This window comes from Bubalus bubalis, chromosome 2 (assembly GCF_019923935.1).
Source record: "Bubalus bubalis isolate 160015118507 breed Murrah chromosome 2, NDDB_SH_1, whole genome shotgun sequence".
Classification (NCBI taxonomy): domain Eukaryota; kingdom Metazoa; phylum Chordata; class Mammalia; order Artiodactyla; family Bovidae; genus Bubalus; species Bubalus bubalis.
In genome coordinates this window covers 143,267,526-143,287,756 of record NC_059158.1, presented here as the reverse complement: position 1 = coordinate 143,287,756, position 20,231 = coordinate 143,267,526, and the positions used below count along the sequence as shown (strand labels likewise).

Here is a 20,231-nt window from a genome sequence, read left to right as displayed (position 1 = left end):
TGAGGTCTCCTTGTAATTAAATTTAGGTTGTTCGTTTTCCTGAACATCTAGTCAGATTATCCTGACTGTAACACACATAGGTGATGTTCTTTCTCAGTGTTTCACAGCTCGGAGCTGTCCCCCTCTCCCTTAGGGGTGTCACGTTGACCACTCACCCAGGGGGTTGTCCAGGTTTTCTCCTGAATGGTCACTATTTTGTTCTGTCCTCCCTGACAGTTACTGAGCAGTCTGTGGGAAGACATGTGAAACCTGGGAGACGTCCTGCTTTTCTGTTTGTCAGAATTTCCACTTAGGTTTAGCATCCGTTTTTGCTTTTTGCCTGATTCAGCCTGTCCTGTTACGGGTGAAAAGTGATGATTTTCCAACCCTAGCACTCTCTCCACACTGTTTTAAAAATTGTAGTAAAAACACAGAACAAAATCTAGCATCTTAGCCATTTTTAAGTGTACAGTTCAGTAAAGTATATGCACATTGCTGTGAAAAATGTGAAACTTTGTACCCATTAAACAGTAACTTCCTGTTCTCTTTTCCCAGCCCCTGGTAACCACCATTTTACTTTCTGTTTCTATGAATCTGACTACCTTACACACCTCATATAAACAGAGTCCTGCAAGTACTTGTCTTCTTGTACCTGGCTAATTTCACTTAGCATAATGTCCTCAAAGTTCATCCGTGTTGTAGTATGTGACAGGATTTCCTTCCTTTTTAAAGTTGAATAATATTTCATTGTATGGATATACCACATTTTGTTTATCCACTCATCTGTTAATCACATTTTTTAAACAGCCTTATTGACATATAATTCACGTGCCATACAATTGGCTTCTTCCACCTAAGATCATGGCATCCGGTCCCATCACTTCATGGCAAATAGATGGGGAAACAGTGGAAACAGTGGCTGACTATTTTTCTGGGTTACAAAATCACTGCAGATGGTGATTGCAGCCATGAAATTAAAAGACACTTACTCCTTGGATGGAAAGTTATGACCAACCTAGACAGCATATTAAAAGCAGAGATATTACTTTGCCAACAAAGGTCTGTCTAGTCAAGGCTATGGTTTTTCCAGTGGTCATGTATGGATGTGAGAGTTGGACTGTGAAGAAAGCTGCTGCTGCTGCTGCTAAATCGCTTCAGTCGTGTCCAACTCTGTGCCACCCCATAGACGGCAGCCCACCAGGCTCCCCCGTCCCTGGGATTCTCCAGGCAAAAATACTGGAGTGGGTTGCCATTTTCTTCTCCAATGCATGGAAGTGAAAAGTCAAAGTGAAGTCGCTCAGTCATGTCCGACTCTTAGCGACCCCATGGACTGCAGCCTACCAGGCTCCTCCGTCCATGGGATTTTCCAGGCAAGAGTACTGGAGTGGGGTGCCGTTGCCGTCTCCTAAAGAAAGCTGAGCGCCGAAGAATTGATGCTTTTGAATTGTGGTGTTGGAGAAGACTCTTGAGAGTCCCTTGGACTGCAAGGAGATCCAATCAGTCCATCCTAAGGGAGATCAGTCCTGGGTGTTCATTGGAAGGACTGATGCTGAAGCTGAAACTCCAATACTTTGGCCACCTCATGCGAAGAATTGGCTCATTGGAAAAGACTCTGATGCTGGGAGGGACTGGGGGCAGGAGGAGAAGGGGATGACAGAGGATGGATGAGATGGCTGGATGGCATCACTGACTTGATGGATGTGAGTCTGAGTGAACTCCGGGATTTGGTGATGGACAGGGAGGCCTGGTGTGCTGCGGTTCATGGGGTCGCAGAGTAGGACACAATTGAGCGACTGAACTGACTGACTGACCTGCCCAGGGCTGCGTGTGCTTAGTCACTCAGTTGTGTCCAACTCTTTGTGACCCCATGGACTGTAGCCTTCCAGACTCCTCTGTCCGTGGGGATTCTCTAGGCAAGAATACTCGAGTGGGTTGCCATTGTCCTCCTCCAGGGGGATCTTCCCAACCCAGGGATTGAACCCAGGTCTCCCGAATGGCAGGCAGATTCTTTACCGTCTGAGCCACCAGGGAAACCCAAGAATACTAGAATGAGTGGCCTATCCCTTCTGCTGTAAGCAGAAAACTATCTCTTATTCCCTATTTACATATGTGTTCACTGTCAGAATGGATTCGTACTTTTTCTGTGGTTTATAATCACTGCTGTTCTTAATCATTTTGGTTCTCAAATTGTCCCCATGTTGACCAGTGGGAGCACTTTTAGGCTGACATCTAAATCTTTGTAGTATCAATATTTTAAAATTTTCAAACCATTTCAGACCTACAGAAAGGCTTGCAAAAATAGTACCAAATATTCCCATATTTTCCCACCTAGATTTCAAAAAATGTTACCATGTTTGCCTTATTCTGTGTGTGCAGTATATGTAATTTCTTGTGAACTGAAATTATTCTGAGACTTAAATAGCAGACATAATGCCCTTCACCCCTAAAAACGTTAGCATCTGTTTCCTAAGAAGGACATCCTTTTACATAATCACAATTTAGTGATCAAAATTGGAAATTAAACATTACCTTACTACTGTTATCCAATCTGTAGATCTTATTCAGATTCTTTCAGTTGTTATAAAATACAGTAGTGTTATAAATTATATAATGTATTTTATAACAAGAGAAAAAGAGATTTTCCTAGACCAATCCAGGATCCAATGCAGGATCACACTGTATTTGTTGTCAAGTCTCTTTAGCCTCTGAATCTGGGACAGTTCCTCAATCTTTGCCTTCCATTGTTGTGGCTTTGTGTGTGTGTGTGGTCTATTTTGTAGAATAGTCCTCGAATTGAGTTTATCTGACGCTGTCTCATAGATTCAGGTTGTGCGTTTTGTCAGGACGAGCAGCACAGGAGCGATGTGTGTTCTTAGGGAGCCATACCAGGAGGCACAGAGTGCCTCTTTTGCTCCGTTGCTTACGATGCTATTAACTTCAATCACTTGGTTAAGGTGGTGTCTGCCAGGTTTATTCACTATCAAATTACTATTCTATTTTTTCCTTTGTGATGAATAATTATCATGTGGAAAAATATTTTGAAACTGTGAGAATGGGTTGTTTCTGATTACCAAAGTTTCTCCCACTAACTCAGCATTCCTTGATAATTCCTGCATGAAACCTCTGTTAACTGTGGTTGTTGCCAGATGATAGGTTTCTGTTTGGTCATTCCTTCTACGTTTACCAGTTGGCGTTCTGCTGTACAGAAAAGCTTTGTCTTGTCCTCACTTTTACTTACTTGTTGATATGTATCATTGTGGAGTCATGGAATCCTATTTTATTCTTCCTAATACTTTGGGATAAATCAGTTGGGGAATCTGTCAATTCCAAGCAAATCACAGATTCACAGCAGCCAATTCTGAATACAGACACCCTTAGGGATTCAGACTATTTAGTTTTCTCTTTTTAAACTCACTAAAACTTAATTGTATTTAATCATTAAAAAAGTGAGTAAATTTTACCACTGAACAGAAAAAAGCTGAGATACTGAGAACACTGCTATTTGCTTATAATCCTTGAGGCTTAGTGGGGGGAGAATAGGGAGGAAAAGCTTTCAGCAAAAAGCTACAATAAAATTAAGCCTTAGAATTTTAATAAAAATTAAAGTTAACAATTTTAAAATTCACTCATTAAGTACCCCCCACTTCATTAGTCATTAGTGAAGTGAGGTGAGTCACTCAGTCATGTCTGACTCTTTGCAACCCCATGGACTATATACAGTATATGGAATTTTCCAGGCCAGAATACTGGAGTGGGTAGCCTTTCTCTTCTCCAGGGGATCTTCTCAACCCAGGGATTGAACCCAGGTATCCCACATTGCAGGTGAGTTCTTTGACTAGCTGATCCACCTTAAGGAAATGCAAACGAAAACCAAAAATGCAATAATACCATTACCCACCTATCAGAACAGCTTAAATAAAAACTGAAAACCACTCATGCTAACAAGGATATGGAAGAACTTGGACACTACTTGTGGGAGTGTAAATTATTATTACCATTTGGAAAACTGGCTAAAACTGAAATATACGCACCACAAGATGCATGTACCTTTCCACTCCTAAGTACTTTTCCAACAGAATGTTCAACTGTTGAACAAAACGGATGCAAAAGGATGTTTTGACGGCACTGTTGCTAACAGCCCCAATGGTGTTTATTTCATCTGTGATGCCGGGTGAGAGGTTGGGTGAGGGTCGTGTGAGTAGTGACCGGAAGGGTGCCAGCTTCTAAGGAGTGGTCATGTTCTGTTTCTTGATGTTGGTATTTTTATGGTTGCTTTTACTGTATGAAAATTTTAGTTATTTAGGCTCTTCTTCTCTATACATGTGTGCGTGCTAAGTCGCTGCAGTCATGTCTGACTCTGGGCCACCCATAGCCCAGCAGGCTCCTCTGTCCAAGGGATTCTCCAGGCAAGAATACTGGAGTGGGTTGCCGTGCCCTCCTCCAGGGGATCTTCCCAACCTAGGGAATCGAACCCATGTCTCTTAGGCCTCCTGCACTGGCAGGTGGACTCTTTACCACTAGCGCCACCTGACTCACTCATTCACCCTCTACTTGTTGTCCTCTAAGAATCTCTGTAGGCAAGAAAAGTGCACAAAGAAAGCCCCCATGAAAATAACGTAATTAAGACCTTCATTTCCCACTGTGACAGATAAATATAAAACCATGCCACATTTGTAGAATACTGTACGATTTTTGTATGCTCATCAGAACCTCTCAACAGCTGTTTGAGGGAGTTTAGGTGTTAATGAAATGATCAAATAAATGTCCTGCTTGACACTGTTCTTCAAGTTTAATTATTAAAAGCCCCGCCCCGCCCTACTTCCTCTCAAGTATCCTGGTTTAATAATAAATTATATGATCTTTACAAGTGAGGAAGCAAGGGGACCCAAGGTTAAATGACTTGCTCATTATTACTTATTAGTAGGTAGTACACCCAGGACTCAGAGCCAGAATTTTGTGTGGGCATCACTGACACTACCTTGGGGTTCCCAGAAACAGAACTGGATACACAAAGCTGCCTTTCACTCTGTCCGGATCCCTGAGGCTTGGGATCCCCACAGCCCAGTCTCCAGCCCCCTCCTCTGTGTAAAGTGATAGCCATGCTTGTAAGAGAGGGTTGCTTTAGCCTCGTGAGTTGGCTTGCCTTCCGTCCTCTGTCCACTGCATCTCTGGTCTCATATATAATCTTCGGATTGTCCCCTGGGTCTTAGCCCTGCTTTCTGGACCCCCTGGCCTTCTGAGATGACCCACTGTCTATGCCACTGAACAGTCTTTCACTAGTCCCAGCCTTCAGCATAAATGTATTATTCTTGACTATCTGCCCATTACTTGTAGATTATCCATATATGCAATTTTCCATTCTCCACAGGGAGAGAGTTGGTTAACAGGAAGTTGTATCTGAGACATAATTCACTCCATATTTATCAAAAATATGTAAAGTACATGTGGAAAAGACAAAACAACTGTAAGTGAAAAGGACAACTGCTAAGAGACAGGATTAGGGGATTGTTTCCTCCCTACATCTATATTTTAAGATCACTTTGATAATAAATATGTATTCCAAGACTAAGTTTGCAAGTGTAGGAACAAAGGTTACTTTTAACCTTGAGCCTTATCTGAGAGTCTTCTATTACTTCCTGCCTTTTCACTTTTAATCAAGTCCTCCTCAGAGCAACATGCAATTAGCTTTTCAAAATTATCCTCAAGGAGACATAATCGATGTTTATTCTTGTCAGTTGTCTTAAATTTGATTCAAAAGAAGCAGCATCTACTTTAAAATTATAAATGTGGTACAATGATGTGATTTTTTAAAAATCTGGGACTCTTCAATGTGTTTTTTTTTTTTTCTTTTTTCTTTTTTACTAGCTCCCAACAGTGGTAACCAAGACATGTCAGCCTGGTTCAATCTATTTGCAGACTTGGATCCACTTTCAAACCCAGATGCTATCGGACACTCAGATGATGAACTTCTTAATGCTTGACTGAAGTTACGATGCCACTTCAATGGCCTTGAGACACCAGTTTTGCAACTTACTGCCTTAGTGGAAAGGAGTTTATGTTGTCACTCACACACGAAGACGTTGTGTTTGCAAATTTAACACTTGACAGCCAACTTTAGACAGATGGTAAGGACAGATGGTAAGGACCAACCACATTTTTATACATTAAGTGTCTATTTAATATCTTGGATTTGCAGCAGTTGGTAATATATGGAAAACTTTAGAAACTATTGAGTCTGAAATTGATACCAAAACTTAGAATAACAGGTAGGGATAATTGTCAGTAGGGATTGGGTTTATTTATTTGGAAAACCTTTTATGTATGAGTTGCCTTGCTGGCTGTGAGATTTCTATATATAGATAAAGGACAGCATGTAAACTGGGTTGTGATTTGGGGTTGGTTTTTAAATACAACACTGGCAGGGGGGATTTTCTGTTGTGGAACATAGCACTAGAAACAAGACTAGTTTTGTCTTTAGAAAGGTAGAATAAGATTTGAGAACTCAGTTTTCTTTGATAAAATCACAGAGAAACTTGGTATTTGTTCTCTCCACTTGGAGGCTAAAATGTAGTATCTCAGTTCTTTTCCTTCATACAAAATCATGGACACCCTCCATTTTCATTATTGAATTTTTTGGGGAAAGTAGCAGGACGAGTTATTTGCTAAGTCCACCCTCTGTAGAAACAGAAAATTCTCTTCCCATCTTATAAAGCACAGGACTGTCCAACAGTATTTCAGACCTTGTACTTCATTTTGTCTTCAGGCCTAAGTCTTCACACATTGCCGTCACAGTGCGCTGTATTCACAGGCTGCCTGAAAGAAGGCCAGGGAGGATACTCCCTGGGCAACTGGCAGTCGTATTCCTGCAATCACCCAGAAACGTCTACTTGAATGAGGGAAAAATCTAATTAACTCACCCTCGAACAGATGTGCTATACTTACCCAGTATTTCTCAACATGATTTAACCCAGAATACTTTCTGGCACAGTTACAGAAAGCTCTATACCATCAGTAAAGCAGTCTTTCATTTTTTCACTTTTCTGTGGGTGACATTAGCTGAGGTTCTGTTTGATTACTAAGGACAAACTTACCCTTGGAAGGTTTAGAGTCTTAAGTATCAGAAGGCAGGTCCTTTAATGGAAGTTGAAGTATATGCTGATATAAGCACAGCCACTGTAGACAGTCACTCTATGTCCTGTTCTTTCTTCCTGCCCAGCCTGGGTTCTGAGGCAGTTCACCCGGTCCTGTTTCATCATCGTCCAGTCCATTGTATCTGCATAAGTGACCATTTTCACGAACATGTTCACAGCAGATTTCACTATACTCCTAGTTCCAAGCAAGCTTAACTGTTATTTACAGGAGAATTGCTTGTAATCTCTGAGTCACTGTATATAGAAAAAACTTTTTCTTAGGAATGGACTAGGGCAGGTAAACAGCAGTCCACTTCCCATCCATAGCAGTCTGGCCTGACTGCAATCTGAGCTGCCCACAGGCTCTTTGGAAAACCACAACTGTGGTCAAGTAGTGGCTGGCTAGAAAGACCTTAACTGAGGGTCAGAAATATGGACTTAAAAGATTCTGTAAAACTTTCCTTAAAATATTTTCACGTGCTTATTCATATTTACTTGGTTTAACCCTTAAGAAGCATTTTGTAACTCTCCCTTTTTATTCAGTGAAATTCGCCAGAGTGTAGTACGTTGTTCCACCAAAATTCCATCACCAGGGGTCATGATTATGAATCACAATCTAAAGTCTATATCCATGGTCACTCTGAGCTCTCAACTTTGGGAGCACCTCAGAAAATGCAGTCTTGAGTTTTGCCATTTTTCTCTTATTAATTTTCACTAATGCATTAGTTAAAAAATACTTGTATAGCTCCCTCACATCCATGCAGAGCAGTCCTTGTTATGGCGTAAACAAAGACACTCAGTGCAGAGGAAAACCAGTACTCTCCCTAGGCCTAAATCCCTGACAGTGTATGTAGGGGGGATACTGCCCCCCAGTTTTCCAAGAGCAAAGGTTATCAAAAAATAGAAACATCAGAATTTTTATTATTCAGTTCTTAGTTTCTCTAACATTTTTGCTTTCAACAGAGTATCCATTTGCTCATTTAACCCAAAAGCAACACTGCCTTTAGAAAGTCCAGTTATAACTTCAGCAAGTCTAATGACTCCATTTTTGAAGTGCACATTTAAAACTTTATTTTTCCTCAGGGTTAGTTATTTGAAGCTCAATCATTAATTTAAGAGCCAGAAACAGAAATTTGGCTGTATTACACCTAAAATAGGTGTAATAGCAAACCAAGCACATATTCAGTCAGGAGTGAAAGGAAGGACAGGATAAACACAGAACAGAAAGGTGGTCAGTTGCTATTTGCTTAAATCTAGAACCACCATTCAATAAATAAATGAATTAACCTTAACCAAGGGTGAGCTGAGAACAACTCTTATCAAAATAAATGAATGCTTTTTATATTGAGTGGGGGGATAGCTATCTTATACTTTTTAATAGCAGACAAAAATGCATTTAAACTTAGAAAAGCCCCCAGAAGAACTAAAATTTGCCTCATCTTTCTTCAACCAACTTTAGGGCAGATTAAGATCAAATTGGTGTGACTTTGTATTTTTTGAAATCTTTCATTAATTGTAAAACATAACTCTGATATGATTAGAAACAACCTGTTTTAACAAAACAGGTTTCAGTATTTGCACAATGAAAAAGTGTTTGTATTTCAGACCATCTGGAAATGTAAAGGTCTTAACTGTGTGTAAACAAAGGAAGTTTGAATGTGCTATTTTTCCGAGCCTCTTTTATTAATAATAAAATTATAAGATGGCATTAAAAAGTTTATTTTCTAAAGTGTTCAATACAAATCTAGTTGTTTTTTCCCTATTCAAAAACATTGGTTTTTACCTTAGGACCACAGTAGTAAGAAGGTAGTTTGAATGATATAGATACCATAGAATGAAAATAAAACCAGGGCAATTAATATCCTTGTGAGACTGATTCTTTCTATTTCATGCAGGAGGGACTTTGTAAGATATGGGAAATAACAGAATGTGTGTTCTTTGTTTAAATACTGTTAGTAACAAAATACAAAATACTAAACAGCAAAGTTCTGAGCCTGGACGCAATAACCAGTGAAATATAAGCCATATTATTTAACTTGATTTGCTGACAGGAAGGATATGAAAGCCAGGATTAACTGATCCAGTTACTTCTATCTTCCATAGCACTGGCAGGGCCCTGCATTTCCTTACCTTGAGCAGTGAAACACACCCAGAATCTTGGGATGTAGACATTAAACTGGGAAACTTTAACTTTAAAGTACAAACTTTAACATGTTAACCAATTCAGCAGTACTGAAAGTAATGCATTTAAAACACACAACAATAAGGGTCCGTTTAAATATACCAAAGAGCAGGATGGGAAGAAAAATGCTTATTGTTAGGATGGGTCACAGTCTATCTTCTCCCATGTTTTATGTGCAACTTAAAAGAAGACTAAACAATATAGTGAAAATGAGTATACTACCCAAAGCAATCTATAGAGTCAATGCAATCCCTATCAAGCTACCAACGGTATTTTTCACAGAGCTAGAACAAATAATTTCACAATTTGTATGGAAATACAAAAAACCTCGAATAGCCAAAGCGATCTTGAGAAAGAAGAATGGAACTGGAGGAATCAACCTGCCTGACTTCAGGCTCTACTACAAAGCCACAGTCATCAAGACAGTATGGTACTGGCACAAAGACAGAACTATAAATCAGTGGAACAAAATAGAAAGCCCAGAGATAAATGCACGAACCTATGGACACCTTATCTTTGACAAAGGAGGCAAGGATATACAATCGAGAAAAGACAATCTCTATAACAAGTGGTGCTGGGAAAACTGGTCAACCACTTGTAAAAGAATGAAGCTAGAACACTTTCTAACACCATACACAAAAATAAACTCTAAATGGATTAAAGATCTAAATGTAAGACCAGAAACTATAAAACTCCTAGAGGAGAACATAGGCAAAACACTCTCCGACATAAATCACAGCAGGATCCTCTACGACCCACCTCCCAGAATACTGGAAATAAAAGCAAAAATAAACAAATGGGACCTAATTAAAATTAAAAGCTTCTGCACAACAAAGGAAACTATAAGCAAGGTGAAAAGACAGCCTTCGGAATGGGAGAAGATAATAGCAAATGAAGCAACTGACAAACAACTAATCTCAAAAATATACAAGCAACTCCTGCAGCTCAATTCCAGAAAAATAAACAACCCAATCAAAAAATGGGCCAGAGAACTAGACATTTCTCCAAAGAAGACATACAGATGGCTAACAAACACATGAAAAGATGCTCAACATCACTCATTATCAGAGAAATGCAAATCAAAACCACAATGAGGTACCATTTCATGCCAGTCAGAATGGCTGCGATCCAAAAGTCTACAAGCAATAAATGCTGGAGAGGGTGTGGAGAAAAGGGAACCCTCTTACACTGTTGGTGGGAATGCAAACTAGTACAGCCACTATGGAGAACAGTGTGGAGATTCCTTAAAAAACTGGAAATAGAACTGGATCCAGCAATCCCACTGCTGGGCATACACACCGAGGAAACCAGAAGGGAAAGAGATTCGTGTACCCCAATGTTCATCGCAGCACTGTTTATAACAGCCAGGACATGGAAGCAACCTAGATGTCCATCAGCAGATGAATGGATAAGAAAGCTGTGGTACATACACACAATGGAGTATTACTCAGCCATTAAAAAGAATACATTTGAATCAGTTCTAATGAGGTGGATGAAACTGGAGCCGATTATACAGAGTGAAGCCAGAAAGAAAAACACCAAACCAGTATACTAACGCATATATATGGAATTTAGAAAGATGGTAACGATAACCCTGTATACGGGACAGCAAAAGAGACACTGATGTATAGAACAGTCTTTTAGACTCTGTGGGAGAGGGAGAGGGTGGGATGATTTGGGAGAATGGCATTGAAACATGTATAATATCATGTAAGAAACGAATCGCTGGTCCAGGTTTGATGCAGGATACAGGATGCTTGGGGCTGGTGCACTGGGATGACCCAGAGGGATGGTACGGGGAAGGAGGTGGGAGGGGAGTTCAGGATGGGGAACACGTGTACACCTGTGGCGGATTCATGTTGATGTATGGCAAAACCAATACAATATTGTAAAGTAAAAAAAATTAATAAATGATAAATAATAAATAATTAAAATAAATAAATAATTTTTTAAAAAAAGAAGACTAAAGAGTTCCCCGATGGCTCAGTGGGTAAAGGATCCACCTAAAATGCAGGAGACACAGGAAATGTGAATTTGACACCTAGGTCAGGAAGATCCCCTGGAGGAGGGCATGGCATCCCACTCCAGTATTCTTGTCTGGAGAACCCCCATGGACAGAGAAGCCTGATGGGCTCCAGTCCATTAGCATCACAAAGAGTTGGACATAACTGAGTGACTAAGCATGCACACACAGAGTTCATTCAGAACTGTCCTTGGCATCTACATTCAAGACATGGTTCTCTACTCAGTGGTGTAAATAAAACCATTCAGCATCCAAAAAGTAAGTACAAACCGGAGATAAAGGTGAGGTGAGTGTTAACAGGTAAGATTTTGAAGGGCGTGTTACTACCTTTAAAAAAAATTTCTTTATCCCATTTCAAAATAATGCTCTCTCATTTAAAAAGTCTGGAAAAGTAGAAGACCAAGAAATCCTCCACAGCCTGACCATCTAGGGGTAACTCCTATTAATGTTACATAGGAACTAAACTGTCATCTGGGTGATTTTACTGTCTGTCTGAAATGGGCATGCAAAGTAACAGACTAAAAATTACTAAGTCTTTACCTCAAAAAGTCACGTTAAAAAAAAATTCACCAAAAATGTGATTGAAAGCCCCTTTTTGCCTCTCTAAAAAAGATAGTGAAAGTCACTCAGTTGTTTCTGACACTTTAAGACTTCATGGACTATAGCCTGCCAGGCTTCTCTGTCCATGGGATTCTCCAGCAAGAATACTGGAGTGGGTAGCCATTCCCTTCTTTAGCGAATCTTCTCAACCCAGGGATCAAACCTGGGTGTCCTGCATTGTAGGCAGATTCTTTACCATCTGAGCCACCGGGGAAGCCCCTAAAAGATATGCTTCTCAAATTAAAGACAATATTTCTTTTGAATTTCTGCAGCTGTAGCAACATTAAAAACCAGAGCTTGAGGATTTGTGTCACTAACTTGCTTGGTCAGGAACTGATGTGTAACCAGCTTACTTTCTCTTTGCCCTCTGAACCAAACTGCCAGCAGTTGAACCAATGAATACCACAAAGAACAAATGAGGCAGTGACCCAAGGGCACATAATCTGCAATGATACCGAACACTTATATTTTATTAATGTCACTGTTACAGAAGTAGCAGTAAGGCTTTGTGGTTAAGTCTAAATTGTGGAGTCAGACTTGGTTCAAAGCCAGATTTTGACATTTCTCAGATATAGAACCATGGATAAGTTAATCTAATTCTGATCTTGTGATTTTTAAGATAGTAACTAGCAGTATCTGGCTTCCTAGGGTTCTGTAAGCACTAAGCCTGGCACATGGAAAGCTAGCAGAAAGTGTTACCTACCTTTATTATGATTTCAGCTAAACACCCTTGACTGTATTATACTTTACAAGGTAAAATGAATTTTCATGGGATCATTTTCCCTGATCAACAACTTGTGGCTTAGAATTCTAAGGAATGAATAAACTTACCTAAAAAAAAGAGAAAGGAGAAGATAACATGTGTTTGCTTCCAGTTTTGTTATTTTCACACTCGCTGGCCATCTGACTGACTAGCATGGTCATCAGCACTTCCTGAAATCACATAAGAAAACTGAAGTTCAAAGAGGTGACTTCTTTGCTTAAGATCCCATGACCATTAAGCTGCAGAGCCAGAACTAGTTCCCAAATTGTGGCCCTAAATCTTGGGCTTTTCCTGGATCTCCTCTGAATGATCCCAATGATCTCAAAAATAACTGCTTAAGGCATGGAACTGAGATGAATGGTCATACTCTTGGTTTTTTGGCCATCAAAGCTCCATGATAGAAAGTCGCTCAGTCATGTCCAACTCTTTGAGACACTATGGCCTATACGTCCATGGAATTCTCCAGGCTGGAATACTGGAGTAGGTAGCCTCTCCCTTCTCCAAGGGATCTTCCCAACCCAGAGTTTGAACCCAGGCCTCCCACATTGCAGGTGGATTCTTTACCAGCTGAGCCATAAGGGAAGTCCAAGAATACTGGAGTGGGTAGCCTATCCCTTCTCCAGCGGATCTTCCTGACCCAGGAATCGAACTGGGGTCTCCTGCGATGTAGGCAGATTCTTTACCAACTGAGCTACCAGGGAAGCCCTGAGCTCCGTGATAGTCTTCTCCAGAACATAATGATTTAGTATGATGTACCCACACTCCTGTATAAAATCAAACAAAGAGTATATGGACTTAAACGCTCCATGTGAGGAAGATGCAAACCACTAAAGAGAAATTTTTAAATAAAACCAGCAATTTGGAGATAGCTACTAAAAAGAAGTAGAAACAGTATTCTTAAAGACTGCAGTCTCCCTGTTAAGATAGCAGACCAACCCCAAAACACATATATACAAAAGTTGTATCTACAACAGTATTTTTCAAATCATTTTTGATGATAACTCACAATAAGAAATGTATTTTACTTTACAACCTAGTACATATGTATCCCTGTGGCTACTAAGGGCTCCCCTAGTGGCTCAGCCGGTTAAGAATCTGGCCGCAATGTGGGAGACCTGGATTTGATCCCTTGGTCAGATCCCTTCCCAATCCCTAGATTACGAAGATCCCTTGGAGAAAGGAATGACTACCCACTCCAGTATTCTGGCCTGGAGAATTCCATGGACTATATATTCAAGGGGTCGCAAAAAGTCTGACAGGACTGACTTTCACTTTCACTTTCAAGGCTAGCAAAAGCTTTACATACAAATACTATTCCCCTCATGTCTGAATATACTTATATTTTTTGTTATATTTCATTAAAAAAAAAGTTAGCTAGACCTATATAATTCATTTCAAGACCCAAACAGTTTGAAAACACTGAACTAAAGAGATACAAAGGTTATTTATATTATATCATCAGTCAGTTGTGTCTAACTCTTTAAAACCCCATGGACTGGAGCCTGGCAGGCTCCTCTGTTCATGGAATTTTCCAGGCAAAAATAACTGGAGTGGGTTGCCATTTCCTACTCAAGGGGATCTTCCTGAACCAGGGAACAAACCCACGTCTCGAGTCTCCTACATTGGCGGGTGGATTCTTTTACCACTGTACCACCTGTGATATCCTGCCATGTTCTAATAGAAGTGAAAGTGTTGGTTGCTCAGTCGTGTCCAACTCTTTGCAACCCCATGGACTGTGACCCACCAAGCTCCTCTGTCCATGGAATTCTCCAGGCAAGAGTACTGCAGTGGGTTGCCATTTCCTCCTCTAGGGGAACTTGCTGACCCAGGGATCAAACCTGGGTTTCCTGCATTGCAGGCAGATTCTTTACTGTCTGAGCCATCAGGGAAGCCCATTCTAATAGAGGTCTAAAATAAAGATATTTAAAAAGCAAACAATCTTAGCAAGGGAAAAAATGATATACATCAGCAGGGAACTCCTAGGAAGGGGATGCTAAGTATTTCACAACCAGCCACTTAAAAGAAATTAAAGGGAAAGAATCATTATAGACCTAAAAACTTTTGGGGGGAGGGGGTATATTTAATATTAATGAATCAAAGCAAAAAAATAAAACAGAGAAAGTTAGGCACACCCAACTTAAGATCTAAATTTTCTCCTCTCAACCTCTTTAAAGGTGGAAGGAAAAGACAGAAAAAAAGAAAAATGGAAGAAAATGTTACACCAGTTTGAGAGATTCTCTTCATATTTGATGCTGTGTTACATTATGTGTTTATATATGTGTGTGTTTATGTATGTATGTATATATATACACACACATATATATATCCAAATTATGGTTAACATTTTCCCCCCAGAAATAATTTTTAGAATTTCTTACAAAGTAATTTGGTGACCACTTTTTATGACAGGCAGCCATGGTGACACTTACTTCACTTAAAAGGTGACCCTTCTTTCTAAGAGATTATACTGCATACAATCTTCATACAGACTAAACCTTCAGCCTCAACAACTGCCTTGCATCTATAAACCTTTGTCACAAAGGAAGAATATACCTGGCTTAGCAAGAATGAATTACCAAAAGGGAAAAAACTCCTTTATGTGTAATTTAGAATGAAATTAAGTGACTGCCCCCAGCTAAATCTCTTAACAACCTGTAAAGTACTGAATTACAGGTACATCGTTCAGTGCGCTTGCTGATATTTTAATGTCTGCTTAGCACTTACCACAAATACCAGGCACTCTCAGTTCTAGAGGGAGGAGGAGGTAGCAAGGAAATAAGGAAGAACAACTGAGAATATTATATATCCTGCTACTTAACACAAATTCATTATTCTACCTGTGAAAAAGAATATACTAAAGTTTTTTCAAGTTAGAAATATCTGAAAAGAAATTTGCATTTGAGGCAATATTCATAAAAGTACACAGAAAAAAACTCTCAAGAAGAACAGACTTTATTTTTAACATAAAAGTTCCATTTTCTTGTGAGGCAGCAACAAGTGTTCAGATATAGGGAATACATAAGTACACAGTAACAATATTTATCACCATTGGAAATGCAGTTTTTGGGGAGAATTTTGTTAGAAAAACAAAACTTTAAAAATTGCATTTGAAAAAGATTTACACAGCTTTAACAGAGATGAAAAATAAAGACTTTTAAAAAACATAAATTATATCCATCAACAGGATTGTATAAACAAAATATTGTTCAGGGCTGATCTGCTTACCCCTAATTTAGGAAGAGTAAAACTTAAACCTTAAAGTGCGAAATTAAGTATTTTAGCTTTTTGAATGCAAATACAGCACTTCCACTGGTCTAGTCTTGAAACATCAAAATTCTAAGCATTAAGGAATGAATCTTCAGAGTTGTATTTAATAAATTCAGTAGTGGCGATTTTTCTTTTACTTTCTTTAACAAAAGAAAATTCTGACAATCCAGTCCTAATCATGGACACAGAGGAGGCTATAAATTCTGCTATTTTTTTAAATACCTTTTCCCAGTAAAAGCCAACCATTAGGGGAAAAAAGGGGGGTGGGGGCTTCCTTGTTGCCAGTTACTCCACAGTTGGCAGTAGCACCTTCTAAAAGGCTGATTTGGCTTGTCACCAACATCAGAAATAGTTTAAAAAAAATGAACCTAATTAAAAAATAATTTTGGCATCCATGCTCACCGTATTAATCAAAGAAGCAAAACAGGTATTTTAAAAACATAACTGTTCACAAAAGCCATGACAACTTAAGATCTAAATTTGACAAGTAATACAGACTTGGTCATGATCAGAAACAGTAAATGTATATATTTTTATCACAGCAAGGAAGAAACTGTTTAAGAGTAAAAATAACAACACTGACAAAGTTAATAACCAGAGAATAGCTTCCTTTTGCTGAAATATACAAGCCACCTGTTTCTTTTACCGCAATGGAAGTAAATTTATTCAAAATTTTTTAAAAATTTAAATTGTATTTCCATTGAAGCTATTCTGATTTACTTACCTTCTGTACAGTTTTCTACAGAATAACAAGATAATTATGGAATGTAATTTTAGAAAACAATATTATGCATTCTATTAAGAGTAGACCCATTAAAAAAAAAAAAGTCAACCACCTGTGCACCAAGGTTAAATAAAAGCTAAATGGACTACAATCAATATTTTTTCAAGAAAGCTCATAAACTTAAAATTTAGCCCTTTGGCACTGGCAGTTAAGAGTTTTTTTATACCTTGTACCTTTTTTCCTTCCTTCAAACCTCAGGCTCTATTTCTCCCAAACACGAGGGCTATGTCTGGTTGCCATATAATTCATTTACCTGCAAATTCACATTCTCCTTACAGCCAAACATTAAAAGTTCCACCTATAAGACTATGAAAATGATAGTATCTTAAAACTGTCTCCCATTCTGATTTTAAATTACTTTAGATTAAGGATATATGAATACTCTACAGAAAGATGTGTTAGACAAACGTGCACAACAGAGTAAGAAGAGAAACTTTACAAAGTGGCATTTTGGTAAAACACCCTTGTGACCATGTCCAGGTGGGAAAAGAAGTAAGTCTGAGGCAAGGAAAAGAACAGAGATTTAACAGAATTCAGGTAATCCAAAAACTGATGGGGGATTTTTCTGAAACCTTACTTTTAACTTCCAACCTTCAACACCAGCTCACCTGATCTGTTTTGCCCTTTTCTGTACTTCTCACAGAGCGGTTCTCGGTGGTGAAATGGTAACGTCAAATGATCAAGGTTCTCAAAAACCAACCCACCAGAGAACACTTAGACCTTGAATAACTGAGCTTTTCCAATTTGGAAGCCACAATGTACTAATTCCAGCTAAATCAGTTTTGGGTGGAAAAGGAACCAAAATTCATCAGGCCTACCAACTGAAATCTGAGACTGTTCAAATGTTGTTTACCTAACTTGCCTAAATCCATCTCCATTTTTAACAGGGTGTATTTTTAATTATTTAGATGTTTTAAAGGTACTTAAATATAAGAAGTCCTTTCAGAAGATTTATTGCTACCACTAGGTTTTCTTTGATGGGATATATCTGGACAAACTGACATATTAACCTTCTGAACCGAATCCCTTTTACAGTATTTAAATGTTCTCTTCCTATAATATGTATAGGAACATTAAATTATTGCATCATAAGGTAGTTTATGAAGATCTTAGAAGGATGCTTTCTATCAACAAGGCTGTAACTTTAAAACGCGCTGCTCCTTAATACCACGTTTCCAGACACAAAGCCTGCTGTCACGTGGTACTGGCAGTGCTTGTGTTAAGATCGGCCTAAATCCCAAATTCTTCAAAGATTCCTGCTGTTTATGCTCCAAAGCCCTTCTGGCCTGTTTTTTTCCCCCTCTGTGTGGAATGTTGGAGCAAAAACTAGCAAAATCTGTAGGCAACATATCTCAGTGCCAACCACCACAAAGGAAACATCAGTCTCAAGATTCTGTGACTAAGGGTTGCTATTCAATGGATCACACTCCTGGCAAACTACTAACCCAGACCAAATCCACAAGACGACAACATCACAAAAGCAGAGGAGGAAATCCATGCACAGCCATTTTCAGGATCTCTTGGGGCTATGATACAGTGACGGTTAAAGGTAGACTGACACCCGCGGGACAGAAGGGCGTTCCTGTGATAAATACTGCGCAGAAAATCCAAGGGGCTCCTTACTCCTAGCTAGCAGTCAACACTGGGCAGTTAAGTTTCCTTTTGGCTCGCTGACTTTTAAACCAAGTTCCAATGATGGGTGAGAAAATATTAAAGCACTTGTCTCCAGATTTTAATTTTTCTGACAGCGTGGTGAAATGTGTACAGGAGTAGTGAAGAAAACAGCAGTTTTACAAATATTTCACCCAAAGCACAAACTTCTGACATCAGAAAACATAAGTCACATAATGTACTCATATTGCTTTTTATCTTTTTTATATATGTACTTGGTTCAAGGTATTATTAACCTATCAATTCTTGTTTGGGAGAAAGAACACAGTCATGAGATTAAGATTGCTAGGAAAATGTCAACAATCCCTTTGGTCCCAAAGCTGAAAACAGCTGAGAAAAGCACACATCTAGAAAGGGAAACAAGAAACAGAGGCCACCAAAGAACATCCTGTTTGCTACGTTTCCAGAAAATGTAACATTGGTATAAAATAGTCATTTTCATAGAAAAGATGGTTCTTGCAGCATCATTCACGTCTCCCTTCAGGAATCATGTTTGCAGGGATCAGTTTTTTGTTTTTTTTTTGTTTTTTTTTGTTTTTTTTTTTTCAAAAAAGTCTAATTTGAGAAGAAAAAACGTGATATTGGCCCTCCAAAAGCAAAGAATGATACCTTTTTCTTGTTTCAACCGGTGCTTTAAGCAAAGGCAGGCTCGGCGCTGAGGGCCGGCCTCCAGAGGGGCCACTCCCTTCCAGCAGCCACGCCACGCCACATCAGTGTGGAAGAGCTGGGGCACTTCACAGCCAACCAGGAGCCATGATGCCATCGCTGCCAAGGGGTCGAGGAGGTTCTCAGTTGCCCAGAACTCCAGCCTCACAGCACTGGGACCTATCCTTCTGCTTCCTCAATGGGTTCTGGTGTGGGGAGGAGAGAGGCGGGGGGCAGGACTGTACTTGTTCCTCGAGAGACTCGGTCTTGCTCTGTGTTTGTAGACAGGGAGGCCACAGCGATGGGCTGCAGCAGAGTGGTGGTCATGCCAGTGGTGACGGTCAGGCTATGGCCAGAGCCCTTGAGGGTAAGATCTGGTGTGGGGAGGAGTGGCTTCAGGATGCTGACGAGGCAGAAAGCAGAGCCGCTCTTGGGAATGAAATTCACCTTGTTTTTGTCAGGACAGTAAAAGGCCGGGATTTCGTGAAGTTGTTTTGGCCTAGAAACAGAATAAATAACCCAAGACTTTTAAGTCACAAAACACCAGAAGTTTTTTCTTTAAAAACAACAACAACAACTTATAGACACAAAAAAGGAAAACAAAACTCAAGCTATGTCTAAGGCTCCAAATGCCATCAACCAAAGGACACATGATTTGAATTATGCATCTCAGAATGCTGGAAGGACATGAGTTTAACTGCTGATTTCAGCTCCCTGGCAAGCCCAGGCTCCACACAGGATGCTCAGGCATCTCAGTGAAGCTCTAAGACAGCCAATGTGAATAAAGAATTTCCTAAAGCAAAAGATATTCCAGCTGTTTAAAGACAAAAATATGTTCCACTATGATTGTTCCAAAGTCTGTACTATTTTGAAGGGCAAAGGCAAAGAAATGAATGACTCAAGATGTCTATCTTTTGCTGAGCTTTGCCACTGCGTGACTGACTTTGCTGGGCTTGGCTTCTCCAAGTGTGCTTAAAAATCTCTTTGAAACAGTTCCGAGTTAACAGCCATAATGATTTCCTGAATAATATAATGTAAATGTAAAATCAAAGTAAAACTAATGACAGTCCTGTGTTCTAAAGGTTTTATTGAAGCCAAATCCTTCCCTCTCCTCAGGTGCTCTTAACAATTAACCCAAATGGTTGGAAAAGGATACAAGTGTTAGTGGTATTCCCTAAAAGTAAAAA

General features: G+C 39.4%; 2 protein-coding genes across 6 annotated transcripts in view; one reads left to right on the top strand and one right to left on the bottom strand.

The window, feature by feature from the left end:
- The window catches only part of ICA1L (islet cell autoantigen 1 like), a 57,788-nt gene extending 48,947 nt beyond the window's left edge, over positions 1 to 8,841 (top strand). For all 5 annotated transcript variants that reach the window (XM_006055005.4, XM_044937437.2, XM_044937436.2 and 2 more), the window contains exon 13: positions 5,845 to 8,841. In XM_006055005.4, the coding sequence (XP_006055067.2) occupies positions 5,845 to 5,960 (116 nt within the window). In that variant the 3' untranslated portion in view covers positions 5,961 to 8,841. The remainder of the gene's footprint in view (positions 1 to 5,844) is intronic.
- A 6,770-nt stretch (positions 8,842 to 15,611) lies between these two features.
- FAM117B (family with sequence similarity 117 member B) overlaps positions 15,612 to 20,231 on the bottom strand; it is a 74,095-nt gene continuing 69,475 nt past the window's right edge. Inside the window, exon 8 of the mRNA XM_025278016.3 lies at positions 15,612 to 19,543. Within this exon, the coding sequence (XP_025133801.1) occupies positions 19,225 to 19,543 (319 nt within the window). The 3' untranslated portion in view covers positions 15,612 to 19,224. The remainder of the gene's footprint in view (positions 19,544 to 20,231) is intronic.